Consider the following 15,530-nt stretch of genomic DNA (forward strand, 5'->3'; position numbering starts at 1 on the left):
CGTTGGAGTCTCGTGACATGGGCCAAGCAGTTCAACATCCTTACTGAAAAGGTAGCTGAAGCAAACACCCACTTCCCAGACTCCCGGTCAGGAGAGTGGACCGAGGAACTTTCCTGAGATAGTTCTCTCTTCGTGGCGGCTGCTACCACCATGGCGTCTACAGGGGCACCCTTGTTCCAGGAAGGCCCGTCTATAGGGGGACTCAAAACCTTATTGGGCGGCTTAGGGATCGGCTCCATGTTATCAGGTTCCTTCCACGCCCGTGAGGTGATCAAATTCACTAAAGGATCCGTGGGGGGGGGGGACGACGACACCCAAGACATAGATGGGCCCATGCCGAAGGCCTCCAGAAACACAGACTCATCAGAGGAGGGCTTGGGAGCAGACCAACCTCCCCACTGGTGCAGGATCTCCAGGATGTCTCCAAAGGAGACATCGTCAGGAGGTGACGATGGGGAGCCCTCCCCTTCATCTTAGTCTGTGTCCTCGGTTAGGGACTCAGGGGAGTGCAAGTGCCTCCTGTTACACGTATGCTTGCGAGGCACATCTCGCATGAGGCTCTCCAGGGAGTGATCACAAGCCATCTGTTCCTCTGGGGGAGCCGTCTGGGGCCATTCGGGCACAGGCTGTCCCTCGGGTAAGATGGCAAGGACCGCAGACAGAGCCAAGGGGGTCTGGATGGAGCCAGAGAGGGCGGTCAAGAGCCTCGATCTGATGGAGAGGGCCCATTCTACCACATCGAACGCTGAAAGAGAGCGAACCTGCTGTGAAGCCAATAAGGAGGCTGGTCTCCCCGTGTCCAATTCTAGACTCGTGGCTAGACCCAAAGTGGCTGGAGCTCCGAGAGAGGAAACCTGGACCAACGTCGGAACCGATGGTAATGGTTCCACTCCGTCGGATCCAACCCCCAGGGTCCAGCTCCAAGAGCAGCTCCAATCCAAACTGGTTGGATCAGAGATGCTCCAGGCAGCTGCCGACGTCGAGGATGCGAGGACCGTGGGCGCCGATGCCCCGACCAAGGCCAACCTCAGATCCGAGAACTCCAAGGCCGAAGGTCAGATCGGGGAAGGAGTAATAGGCTGAAAAAAGGGAAGCGAGCCACCCCCTCCTGGGGAAAAAAACCTTATCTGGATCTGTGTACGGATAAAGCACCTCATTACCTTATCCAGATCCATGTCCGAGAGAGACCGGGTAGGACCGAGATGAGGCCACAGAATCGGACTGGTTTGGTCGGGGAGCTGAGGCCCGGGATACTGGGCGTGCCTCCTCCAGCTCCGGGGAGAACTTCGGAGATCAGAGCCGAGGGGAGACATGGATCCGAGTGGATTTATTGGGTGACACGAAGTCCGGAGACCTCTTCCTCTTCTCTTTCATCCTTGACTCTCTCTCCCGCTCTCTACCCCTCCTCTGCTCCACTACCACAGACTTAGAAGTGGGAGTTTGAGTCCCAGCCTGGGAGGGGAGGCCAGAGGCAGAGAAGCGGGAGAGGCAGCCACGGCAGCCGCCGTGACTAAAGCAAAGGATGAGGAGGGAGTATCAGTGGCAGGAAGAAGCCCCTTAAGGGCCAACTTGGCCTTTCTGTCTTTCAAAGCCCGGGGGTTGAACCCCGCACAGATGGCACAGTCAACATTAAGGTGGGCCACACCTAAACACAGTACACACAGTGTGGCCATCTGCTGGGGAGAGCTTATGGCCACACTGTGCAGCGCTTAAAAATAAGCTTTTCAGCCATACTAGGGAAAGAAAAGAAAAAACTTTTCACTTAAAACTTTAGCACACACCCACTCACCACACACTATACTGACTAGAAGGGGGGAGGGGCACACAGACAAACTGCACTAACAACTACTACAAGCCTACACATGATGCCAAAGCGATGGGAGGGGAGAAAGGGTACCTATGCTAATCTAAAATGGCTAATAAATCAAAAATTATTAAACTTATAATCCAAGAAAAATCTGCTAACTGGAGCTCTAGAGACACGATGCTTTCACAAATCATGGCTAATGAGATCTGGGAATGGAAGGCAAGGGAGGTGCATTGTGGGTAAAGGGAGGAGTCTTGAGCTCAAAGCTAATGCTAGTAATCTTTGCTGGCTCGGATCTGATACGGATCCGTATTCCCACAGGTTAAAGATCAAATGAAGTAAACTACTTCAGATCATAGGTAACCTTCAAACTCTTGACCCAACCCAGTTTGGTTTTGTGGAGGGTAGACCTTGCTTAATAATGGTGGTGAATTTCTTTGAGAAAGTCACCAAAGCCCTGGATGAGGGTAAGGCAGTATACACCGCCTATCTTGTTTTACCCAAGGCGTTTGACACAATTCTCCATGCAGGGATCACTGAGAAATTCTCCCTATTGAATATTAATCCATTCTTCACTAGATGGGTAGAAAACTGGGTCACAGATAGAATACATACTGTTAAAGTTGGGGATTACACTTCCACCAGCAGACCAGTTACCAGTGGTGTACCATAAGGTTCTCTACTGTTTGGAATTTATTTTTCTGAAGTCCAGCCAAAAGTAGATAGCCTGTGGGTTACTAAGTTTGCAGACGACTGTAAACTAGAGTCCCCCAAAGATATCAACAAATTATAGAAGGGACTGATAAAGATAAATAACTGGTGCCAGGGCCATGGACTGAAACTAAACAAACAAAAAATGTCTCATTATCCCCTTTGGCAAAGAAGTAGCCCCTTCTATTTATGACGTAGATAGCGCCTCTCTAAGCTCAAAGTGATGCAAGACTTGAGAACAGAAGTTGGTAGCAACTTCGATCACCATGTGTCCACAGGAGTAAGGAAAGCCTTCTACATTGACCATCTCATAAATAAGGGCATCACATCCAAGACCAGGGAGGTCATAACTCTGCTGTATTCGGCCCTTGTCAGACCACTGAGTACAATGCTTCCTTCTGTATGTACCTCACCAAACACCTGCAAGGAGCTGGAGAGGCCACAGAGGTTTCTAACCAAAAGAATTCAGGGCCTCCAAGACATGATCTACATGGAAAGACAGAAAGCCCTATCACTGTACTCTGTATCATTCAGGCTGCTGACAGGCAACCTGTACCTCACCTACACAGTAGACTCTGACCCTGCCTAAATGGAAATGCTGCAAATCAAATGGGACAAGAGTCCCTCGCTCCAGGGATCTCAATCTAGTCTGTGACATTAACAGAACTTGTGCAAGAGACAGGTATGTTCCCCAGAGATTGCCACTCCTCTGGAATGAGTTCCTACTTCATGTGAAGCAGAGTTTCTCAATGACCCTATTTAAGCCCAACCTTGACAACTGGATGGGTAACTGCAAATTCACCCTTGGGGTGGCACCTATGGCCCTCATGGACAGAGGCACTCAGTGTTGATCATAGTACCACTATGCAAACAACTGCCATCTGACTATGGTCAACTACGGTACTTGGGAATTTTTTTTACATGGCTAGGCTTGTAAAGGCCCTACAGCCATTAGCCTAATCATCTCCTATGAACCTCTGATCTGTGACCATCTCTCCTGAGTTGTACAGCATTTCTACTGATCAACGATAAAATGGTGTACCTTCTCATGAAGAAGACAAGCCTGTGGCAAAAATATATTTTTTTCTGTAGGCAGTTGAGGATACGAATAAGGAAAGAATACCGTAACATGTAAGCTCTGCCTCTTCATACCCTTCCCAAACACTACCTGCATTTAAAAGGGCAAAAACTAAAAAATCTGTGAAGACAGCATTGGGAAAGTAATGAGACAAATCAATCACTCAAGTACTCATTCCACTCTGACTACTTCTGAAAAATAAAATGAGTGCTGAATGCTGGACAAGATGAAATGAACCATAAGAACCATCAATGACTTTCCTCACCGTTACATCAAAACAACACTATAGAAAATATTTAAAGAAACAAAGTGAAGAAGTTATCAAAAGAAACAATTAGGCTTTGGCAGAAAGTTGTACTTGCATGGATTCATTAATATTGCAATTTGCAACAGTTATAACTGAGAATCTGGTCAAGGTTATGGCTGAAAAGGAGTCTTTGGACAAGCCCACCAATATGGTTAACAAATCATTAAATAAATATATTAAGAGATACACAGACAGCATACAAAGGGTGGGCCATTCACCTGCTGTGTGCGAGTGGACTGAACCAAACTGGCTTCACTGCAAAGTGCCACACATGCATTTCTTTCTTTAGTGTGGTGACTAGGCCCCAGATGAAGGGCCAAGCCTAGGACCCAGCTAACCTGACCAGAGTCATACAGCATGTATGTGCCCATCTGCTGTTGTCAATAAGACAACCTTCAAGACCTGCAGAATGGTGATCCTTACTTACTGTTTAACTATTGCACCCCTCCATGAATTTGCAGTGATGCTGAATAACATTCAGGTGAGCTCGGATGGTTCTTTACACTCTATAGGAGGGTACTTTCCTGTCTGCAAAAAAGTGAGGAACAAACAGGACACAAAAAACAAACTATAAGAACCGGAAAGGAGGAGCATAATTAGTCACTACAACACGCTAACTATAAATGTCTTGAGAGTACCAAACACTACACAATGCACTGCTTGATTAGTAAGTATAAAAAGCAAAGGGACCTGAAGTAAACTGAAGTTAACTCAAAACTCCAATAATAAAATGCAGTAAGAGTGGACAACACAACTAACAGAAACCATGTCTTAAACATGGCTACCTGCAATAAAAGGCAAGTAAAATATCACCATGCTAAGTGCACACAAAATCCTCTGATTTTACCATTTTCCCTTTAAACAGTTTAACTGCTTTTTTATTGGGGGAGTCAGATTTATTACACTTTTTTGTCTTGGTCTACTGACGTACTTCACAAGATCACAGGATGCAACACACAAACAGTTAAATTCCTGCCTATGTACTTGTCCAGCTAACCATTCTGTATACCACTTTTCATGGTGAGGATCCTAGTGGTAAGCAAGAATAGCACGATAGAACAGAATTCCCTAAAACTAGCAACAGTGTCCAGAATTAACTAAGCAACCTAAGAGAGAGAGAGAGAGAGATAGGATTTCTCCAAGTTGACTTTGGGTCTGCCTTAGGGTCGGACTCCAAGTCCACTCCTGGTACAGCTTCGGTGGGAGATGCCTAAGCCAACTCAACTGACTCCCACAAGCCTGACGAGATTTATCTATGCTCCAAAATCTTTCTGAACTGTTGAAATCCTAACTCTGCCATAGATAGCAAGCAAATCTACCTTGTGATGGAACCTCATTTCTGTTCCTTTTATCTGTGGTCTCACATTTAATGTTCAAGACCTCGTACAAGGATGAATACAAAGTCTGATCAGTAAACTGACAGTTTTTTTCACTTGGTTCTCACTATCACCATGCTCCAACTACAATCACTGCAATACTGCTACTACAGCACCCACCCACTGGTCAGTCTTCTATTTCTCTTTACACCCACTCATGACCACCAAACGCCTACTCTTATTCACTTCAGGAATCTACTCTCCCTCATACCCAAAAGACAATTCACTTTTATCTAGTTAAGAACCATGGCGTCTGACTTGAAAATGCTGCTTTTCATCCCAACCACTTCATACTCAGTAGAGAACCATCCTTGTGTATACTGGAGATCATAATTACTTGAAGCTGAGAAGATATAATCTGAAAACAACAGATGCAGTCCTTTTACTCTCAAAGTGGACACTATCCGGACCCTGACTGTGCCTCAATATCTTGTATATGAAAAATCACGAGGAGGAAGAGATAACAGTCATATTCTTGGTGGAGGCATATGCACAGCCCGAGTACATCTGCCTTAATAGCAAGAATGTATACACAATTCTCATTCCTCAAGCACAGTGAATGAATGTCAGGAAGCAGCAGCCCTAGGACCCCTTACTATTGTAACTCCCAGAAATTATTCTGGGGTCTGCAAATGTATGCCTTTTCCAAGTCCACATAACTCAAGCAGATAGCACCACTGAACTCCCACAACTCCTTCAATGCCCTTAAAAGGACAAAGAGAATCCATTGTTTCAAGGCTAGAATGGAATCAACATTGCTATCAGTGGCTCCTTTCCAGCACCATGAAACATACAATATGTTGAGGTAGTTTTTTGATATCCAAAACCTCTGGCATGATCTTAGTTTGCAGGCCTTAGTGCTGCATCCAGGTAGTGTGTGCCTGGTCCCAAGTACCTCTGATCACTGACTGGATAATGTTAGGGGTTCATCCCTGGGATCAAACAACTTGAACAAGGTTTCCAGCAGATCATTCAGAGATGGGCCAGCAAAAGATCATCAGGCTTCACCTCCAGTGGTGAAAACAAACAGTGCACCTCTTCCACTGTCAAGATTCTCAAATAAGGACCGCGGTAAGTTCAAATTTGTACGGAGCATATATTTACAACTATGCATAATTTATTTGCTATATTAGAATCACCTTCTCATCCTATATATATCTGTTAGTATTCTATCATATAGATGTACTGTATAAATATAACTATACATATAGAGTCATCTCTATTTAATATATATACTTATACCAAAGCATCCATCCATCTTTAAATGGCTGTTAGAAGACCCTATTCATATAAAGCACACTATATCTAAAGTACTATATAGTTGTGTAAGAATGCCATTGGTAAACAGCAATATATTGCTCAGAGTGTCCTAAGAAGTATATACTGGGGGTCTATATGTAGGACAACAACATATAATAAGTCCTGTTTTTTATACAAACTGGTGACATATATATTTGCACCAAATTGCCTATACATATGTACTGAACTATTACTATCCATAGAATAAATATTTTATGGTCTGAATGGATTGCCTAGAGGTACAGAGTTAAAGTTATGTCTATATGTGTATGTGTATAAAATTGTGCCTGGATGTATCCATATAATGTGCTGAGTGTTTATATTACGTATACTTGATTGACATATGAAAGACAGAAATGCAACAGTATGATTTGTTTCTATGGGGAAAAGCATAAACTTCCCTTGTTTAAAACTGTCTACATATATGAATTTGTGACTTGGTGTATTTTAAATTATTTAGCAATGATATATATTTTATAATACTTGGTCGTCTATCATAATTAAATGAAGAAAGTGGGAAGAAGTAAAACTGAGCATTTGCAGTGTGTGATGACGTCATTGCCATGCGAAGAGGCGCTGCAATTACGACGAGCACACTTCCCTCATTTCTAACATTTCTAACTTTTGGAAAAGGAATATAACATAATGAGGGTGCAATATAAGTATATCTTAAGTGGATTACACTCGTTGGACAAGGTTAACAGTCGAAAATGTGATGGGAAGAATTCGAGTTTTAAAATGGAATTTGAACGCATGGCATGGGTAACTTGTTTGCATTTTAGATTGCAGCTATATTTACACTGTTAGAAGTAATAGGAATGTATAGAATGTTAGACCTAGATTTGTTATTGTAATAATTTTTAGTAACAGCATATATTTGAAGCAAAGCAGACAACACAGTGCAATATGACTTTAGCAAAGAATATATAATGAACACAGACTTTTACTATCGTTGTTTAAATAATGATGTTTAGCATAATATACAGCATTTGACATGCTGCTGATAGAAGCAATGTTATGAAAAGTTTTTAAATATGAAATGCTTGTAGATGCCTATGAATGCTTTGATTGCTGAATAAGACTTTTAATGTGCTATAAAAATTGTATTTAAAAGTAATACTATGCAATGTAGATAAAAGTACTGATGCTTTTAAAAGAGGGTGTGTCTAAAGTAATTTGATTGACTGGGAGTGGTCTTTCAGGTTAATGAGGTATATAGGGACAGCTTTAAAAACGTGTGTGTGTGTGTGTGTGTGTGTGTGTGTGTGTGTGTGTGTGTGTGTGTGTTTTTATATTTGTATAATGTCTGAAGAAGCCAGAGACAGTGGTGAAAACGCTTACCGAATATTAAAGTTCCTGGTTTATTTTATGTGGTCTGGAGCTATACTTCGTACAACTGCTACCATATTTTTCTTTGCTGCTACCTTTGTTTGGTGGAACAGTTTACATTTACCAGCTGGTTGCTTGCCTGTTTCCTGAAGTTCAAACCTTCAATATTTTAATGCAAGTTCATTATTTATTTACTTTATTTGCAGTTTATTAAATCGGGGAAATCCACTGGGTCAAGATGAGCCCTTTTTCAATGGAGGCCTGGGGAGAAAAGCTCCACAGTATCTTCTTCTTCTTCCTTCGGCTTTTCCCTGTTAGGGGTCAACACAGCAGATCATCTGTCCGCTCTTGTTTGGCAGTGAAGTTTTACGATGTCGAGTTGCCAGCCCGGCGCCCAACCTTCCGCAGAAAGCACACACACGCACACACTCACACCTAGGGCCAGTTTTAAGTGTCTAATCCACCTACTGCATGTCTTTGGGATGTGGGAGGAAACCGGAGCACCCGGAGGAAACCCACACGACCACAGGGAGGACATGCAGACTCCGCACAGAAGGCACCGCAGCTGAGAATCGAACCGGAGAACCTCTTGCTGTGAGGTGGCAATGCTAACCGCTGCACCACTGTGGCCCACAGTATATATGTACAAAAAAATCAGCAAGAATTGATACCAAGAGTTAATACAGTTTATATGAAGGGTTTAGGGTTGCGGGATAGATAAACAATGGAACTTTCTTGAGAAGTTTCAGGCCAAGACCTGGTCTCCAAGTGCTTGTCCTTGTAGTGATGCTATGTCATATGACTGGGTCTCAGAACAGGATCTCATTGCCAGTTTCCACATTAAGTGCTTTTGATTGCCACCACATAAAACAAGTGGGCAAGCAAATATTTTCATCTTTGGCATTGAGTAGTCAGGTTAAAAATCTGTTACACAAGGCAATTACTAGTGTCATGCTCTTCCTCAAGCAGGCAGACTGATGGTCACAAGGACATGTGAATCCATGACTTTACTAAAAACAGGTAAAACCGGAGATCCAAAATGTGCCAAAAGCAAAACAGAACTACAGGTTCGGGGGAGGGGGGGGGGGGCAAATATCAAGTATCCAGTACATTACATCTCAGCATTAATGGTCAGATGAACACATGTCCTCAAATGAGGGATTATGTTAAAAAAAAATAAAAGCCTAATTATGACTGGTAGAATTACTACCAAACCAAGATCTCAAAAGGGAATTCACAGTTGAATTTTCGGTTTTATGCAACATAAAATCAGATGGCTCACAGTTTGTCTTGTTGACCGTTGTTTGTTAAATTTGTACTGGGATCTGAGGGATCCCCTCCCTCTCCATCACCCTGTCACTAAAGTGGTGCCCATACCTCTCAACCTCTAAGAGCAAGAAATCTGGACAAAGCCATAAATAAATGTGGGATAAACACATTTTTAATTATTGCTCTTGCAAACTTAGAAAGTTGACAGAATAACAGGTTCTGCATTAGCATGAATTTTCTGAAAGGTATGATTCTGAAACTCAAATGTCTGTCATTATTTTTTAACTTCAATCTTTAATGATTTTGCCACTAGTTTGCCAAAAAACTGCAATTTTATGAAAAACAGACCAAAAATATGAGGCAAAAATCTGGAAATTCTGCGAACATCTGTACAGCGAGAGGTATGCAGCACTTCAGCAAGGGAAGAAAAGGGATGAGTGACAGAAAAAAGTAACACAAAAATTAAATGACAGTACCCTGACCAGAAGAGGAAAAAGATTTCATGAAATGCAAGACAAACAATGTGTATAAGACTTCATAATATTTACAGATAACTAATTATAAATAACCACTTTTATATGTTGAGAATGGTCCCATTCATCTCTCACTGAACAACTTCTTGTACTGGACTAGAAGCCCAAAGAGGAATAAGTGCGCAAGAAAACTCAAATTCTACTTCAACATAAATTGTTTTGTAGTAGTAACCACGAAAATCTCTCATATGCAGAGATATATAAATAAATTCTCCCCCCCCCCCCTCAGTAACTGAGATGCATATATAAAGTCAAGATAAACTTGGAGTCCTTAGCAAACTTTGCATACCTCTCCATTTTCAAAGGTGATTTCGCGAACGAGAGGCACACATTTATCCTGGGTCCATGCATATGTTAGGTCAAAGTTGGTCAAGGAGCCCAAATATACCATATCTGGGGCATTCTCCTGTAGAATAAATCAAACAGTTAAGCTAAAAGTCACAGAAGCTAATACACACTATTAAACAGCATTTTACTCTTTTATAAAATTCGTAAAAATAAAGTGGAAAACTGAAATAATGCCAAAAAAATGTTGGCACATCTGTGCTTTAAAAGCTCTTAATTCACTGCTCTTTCAGATATTCAGTTCACGACTTTTGAAAATCATCTTGTATTGCTTTTGGGAAACATACTCACACTTAAGACAGTTAAAAGATAATTACAGGCACAAGAGAAATGATTAACTTACCCCTGGTGGCCTGTAGATTACATTGTCTCCACCATACCTTTCTGGCCTTGAAACATTCCTAACAGAAACACACATATTAGCTGCAGCGCAGTGATATTTTCTTGTTAAAATTAGTATGCATATTACATACACACCATAGTATTAAAATTACTTTGTGTCAAGCAGCAGGTTAAATCTGTCTAGCTGACTGTATCATAGGTCACTCTGATGTCTGCAACTACAATCATCAGCTGATTAATATTCCACAAGGCAGACTTGGTGGCCAGGGCACAAGTTGTATTTACAGATATGAACAGACAAATTGGGATAATTAACTTGATAGATTCTCAAAGAGAAGCATGCCAATGTGTTAAAGGTGTAATGTATGGGAAAATCAAGGTTTAAAGTCTGAAGTCGGGGATACTGTGGGTATAGGAAAACAATACAGCAATGATGACAATTCGGTGGGCAGTACATATTAAACTAATCAAACAGACTTGCATTTATAAAAAGATATTAATCAACCATATCATTTAGCTGTCAAGATGACAACTCTTCAACACACAGCAGTTTCAAAGGGGCTAGTTCATGACATACCCCATTACAAACTACATTCATTCCATGATTATAACCTCATTAAATATTCATACCACCCACCCTACCCTCAAAATAGCTGTGCACTGAAGTTACTGAGAGACCTTTCTTAGTATTTTCTACAAAATGCACTGTTCATTTAAATTATTCTGTTACAGGTGCAATACAGAGCTTTTTCATGGTAGTGTCAGAATGTGCTATAATGTAAAAGGTTAGGCAGTTTTCTGTTCATACAAAACCTTTGGATGCATACAGCAATGCAGACAAAAAAAATTCACATGCTCAGTGGAGGCTTTTACGTTCAAAACAGTCTCAAAGTGACCAAAAGGAGATCAAATTATCAATGATGGAAGAAATTAAAAGAATGTCTTAGAGGCAACAGTAAAGATAAGCAACTGTAAAATACAGAACTACAATGGTCAACTCTCAAAGTATTTAAAAGTATTCAAAAGGACTGTTGTGTCAGCCTTTTATAACACGTACTCTAGAGAAGATATTTTTTCTGGATGCTTATCTGTGCAGACTTCATAAATGCAAAATGTTTTGTGCTTAAAACACATTGAATTCCCGTTATCAGCTACATATATGTTGTGTAACTCAGACTGGTTTATCACAATTAAAACATCAAAATGGTGTGTTTTTGGGGACCTGGATTCAAGATCCAGTTAAGGTTCAAGACTTCTTACTGAAAGTAATTATTAAACTTGAAAGTCGTACCACTTTCAATTTATCTTATTTTCAGGGAAGTCACAGATTTTACCTCATTTTTCTTCCTCATAAGTTTTTTTTTTTTTTTTTTTTGTGCAAAACACTAAAGGTCAAAAGCATTAAAGAGGGCCAAGTATTAAATTCACACATTTAATGTTTCAGAAACAGCTTGCTAATGCAAGCACTTTTTATCATCTTAGTGAATAAACAGGACAATATTTGAGAGATAACAGATTGACAACTGTGCTTAGGGGTACTGCTACTGTATCATACACTGAAGATGCTGCAGAAACTGTTTACAGTCTGCCATCAAATGCTGGATGTCAACCTGGTTTAGAAAAACTTAGAAAAACCTTTGTACCCTCTCAGATACGTTTCAACTAATGAGGTCAGGGTATTCCAATTACCCTGAAATACAGGTTTACTTGGTTTTAACATTTCAGATCAATAAAAATACATGCCTGTGACCAGCTCCAAAAGTAGCCAGACGTTTCTAGTGCTCACTCTGTACCAGTATCTATCGCTACATGCCAGCACTCGAGTACAGACTAATCAGTGCAAGAGTTAACATCTGCAAAATAACCTGTGGCAAGCAACTTTCAAACAGAAAAAGATTTCAATCACTGATAAGTTAAACGATTAAAAAAATCGCAAAAAAGACCTGTATTTGTCTAGTGACATGGGCACTGGAGGTACAAACATGGAGAGTGGGAGTAAGCAGAAGATGTTGGCTTGCCTATCCTAGTGGAGCCTAAGCTCATTTCAAGACCAGAGTTAAGAGTCTGATGAGCTCCATGCTGCAAGCAAATATACAATTTGGTCAGAGGTTGCACATGATTGGAACCTTGCATACATCTACGATACAGTAATTAAAGTGCTCACAGGGGTTACAAGGGTAGTGGGAACTAGGGCACACTCCCCAGCAGCAAAAGTATACTGTAATATTACAAAACAGAACCGGCAATATAACACAAGAAGAAACATTAATAAAATGGTAAACTATGTACCCAACAGGTTTGAAAACAACACTGCAGGAGTTCATAGTTGAGAACTTATCATAATTGCAGATGTTTGATTATATCCACTGGTGCAGTAAAGGGAACTTTTTTGGACTTCTTTCACAGAAATATAAATTTTTAGGCTGATTTCTACAGCCACCCCCACCCCACCACTCAATTGGCAAATGCATTGTCACCCAGACATTAGCATATAAGAAGTATAAAGACAGACTTCTGCTGGTGCCAGAGGCAGAAAAACTGCAAAACTGGTACCATCTTTGGTTCAATTTCATCCTGGCTCCTCCTGTGTTGATGCCCAAGACCACAGCACAAAAATGTTCTTATATAAAGTGGACCCCTGATTAGGATGTCAAGAACCTACTAAGCTACCTCTACTAAATCAAGATGGAGAGAAAGGATGCCTTGTAAGGGTGACAGAAGGGGATGGCAAGTACTAAAGGCCAAGAATGAGTAGTTAGTCACTCATAACCTTATAGAATCCCCAGGAGAGCAAAAGATAAAAAGGGGCGGAGGGAAATATTACTGTGTGAGAAAAATATGACTGCAACACTTGCCAAGTGTTTCTGTACATTCGCAGGGGGCAGTAGATAAAAAAAGAAGTTATGTACTTACCATAACGTTCCATGTTTGTAGTCCATCTCGCCTATATTCTTGCTGGATGGGTTCGGAGCCGATATTCGGCTCAGACTCAGGCTATACTAAAGCTCGAGAGCTTTTTACTGGCTCGAGGCTAGCCTCTATCCCATGGTGCCTCACGGCAATTCCCCAGATCTAGTTTGCAAGAAAGTAATAAATACCTATCAGGTAATAATAATAAGAAAGAAGCTGTATAAATAAAGCAAAGGATTAGAAACATAATCCATTCCAGGTGGACAATAAAGAGGAAAGTCAGGCAGCCCCAAAAAGAGGTCCACTAGATCCCCCAGAAAACAGGAAGGGGGTTGGAGGGAGGGAGGCAAGAATATAGGCGAGATGGACTACAAACATGGAACGTTATGGTAAGTACATAACTTCTTTACGTTATGTAGTCCTATCTCGCCGTAATTCTTGCTGGATGGGACAGCGCCCCTAGCAGCTTTATCCCGGGTGGCTCAAGCAAGAGACTCTTCAGTACAGTGGATCCAAAGGATGACCTGTCCCGGGAGGCCAAATCTAATTTGTAATGAGTGACAAACGTATGTGGTCTTGCCCAAGTAGCTGCTGCGTAAATAGTATCAATTGGGAGCCTAGATTTAAAGGTGCATGAAGTAGCTACAGCCCTAGCAGACTGACCTTTAGCTTTTAACTGTAATTGTCTGCCAGCTTGTTGATAAGCAAAGGATATGCAATCCGAAAGCCATTTTGAAAGAGTAGTTTTTGAAACAGGTAAGCCTTTTCTTTTGTCAGAAAAGGAAACAAAAAGTTGATCAGATTTCCTGAATTTTTTGGTCCTGTGTATATAGAATCTGAGTATCCTGTGGACATCTAGCTGGTGAAGTCTATACTCTGATTTATTAGAGTGGTTTGGAAAAAACACAGGTAGCTCAATGGTAGTATTTAGGTTGTGTTCTGAGCAGACCTTAGGGAGAAAGGAAGGGTTTGCCCTAAGAGAGACTCTATCCGTGTGAAAGATAATGTAAGGAGATTGAATAGTTAGGGCTTGAAGTTCAGAGACTCTCCTAGCCGATGTTATAGCTACCAAGAACAGGGTTTTCCATTATAACAATTTTAAGTCTGACAACAAGGATGGTTCAAAGGGTGCAGACATCAAAGATGAGAGGACTAAATTTAAGTCCCAGGGTTCTAAAGGTTGTTTTACTGGGGGCTTAAGACGAAAAACTCCTTTTAAGGATGTTTTACAGAGGGAATGTTGCATGACTGGATTTCCCATGAAACCAAAATGGAAATAGGAAATGAAAGCTAATTGAACTCTAACTGTAGCAGCTGCCGCTCCTTCATGAAAAATTGTTGTTAGGAAGGATAAAATGGATTCTAAAGGAGCTGTATATGGATCTAAGCCCCGGTTTGTAGCCCAAATGGAAAACCTTTTCCATTTGCTAGACTATAGTTTCTGAATGGAAGGTTTATGGGATGAAATTAGGATGTGTTTAACCGTTGGAGATAAGGGAATGCACCTGGCTATATGTGGAATTGGAACAGCCATGCTGTCAATTTGAGGGTGTGAATGGAGGGGTGGAATTGTCCCGATTGATGAATAAGGAGATCTGGAGATGGATCCAGAATCCATGGTTCCTCCAAAAGGTAGGGCCACAGGAAAGGCAACCAAACTTGTCGAGGACAGTAACGAGCAATGAGGATCAATAAACTCCTCAACTGTCTTGCTTTCTGTATTACTTTGGGTATGAGTGGAAAGGAAGGAAAGGCATGGAGAAGTCCAGGGGGCCAGTCGTTAACTAGAGCATCTCTGGGTGACATCCCCGGATGAGGAATGAGGGCAAAGTAGCTGCTGCATTTAGTGTTCAGGTGAGTGGCAAATAGATCGCAGCAAAGCTGGCCCTATTTGTGAAAGATCTATTTCGCAACCATTGGATTCAGGGACCACTCGTGAGGCATCAGAATTGCTCGGCTGAGTTTGTCCGCTATTACGTTGGATTTCCCCAGGATATGCATTGCTATCAGGAAATGTTGAGTATCCATCACCCATTTCCAAACTCTTAAGGCCTCTCTGCAAAGCAGGTAAGACCTGGTTCCCCCCTTGTTTATGTACCACACAACATACATGTTGTCTGACTGAATCGCAATCGTTCCAGTGGGAAGGGAGCTGTGAAGTGCTTGCAACACATATAGCACCGCTCTCATCTCCAGAACATTGATGTGTAAGTGGTTCTCGTGG

At 41.6% G+C, this 15,530-nt stretch overlaps 1 protein-coding gene across 1 annotated transcript in view; it reads right to left on the minus strand.

The window, feature by feature from the left end:
- ERP44 (endoplasmic reticulum protein 44) overlaps positions 1-15,530 on the minus strand; it is an 866,037-nt gene that overhangs the window by 429,312 nt on the left and 421,195 nt on the right. Inside the window, exons 5-6 of the mRNA XM_044088913.1 lie at positions 10,398-10,455; positions 9,999-10,115 (exon numbers count right to left, since the gene is read on the minus strand). Coding sequence (XP_043944848.1) covers positions 9,999-10,115; positions 10,398-10,455 — 175 coding nt within the window. The remainder of the gene's footprint in view (positions 1-9,998; positions 10,116-10,397; positions 10,456-15,530) is intronic.

Source organism: Protopterus annectens, chromosome 12.part0 (genome assembly GCF_019279795.1).
Source record: "Protopterus annectens isolate FY-2018-M chromosome 12.part0, PAN1.0, whole genome shotgun sequence".
Lineage (NCBI taxonomy): Eukaryota > Metazoa > Chordata > Ceratodontiformes > Protopteridae > Protopterus > Protopterus annectens.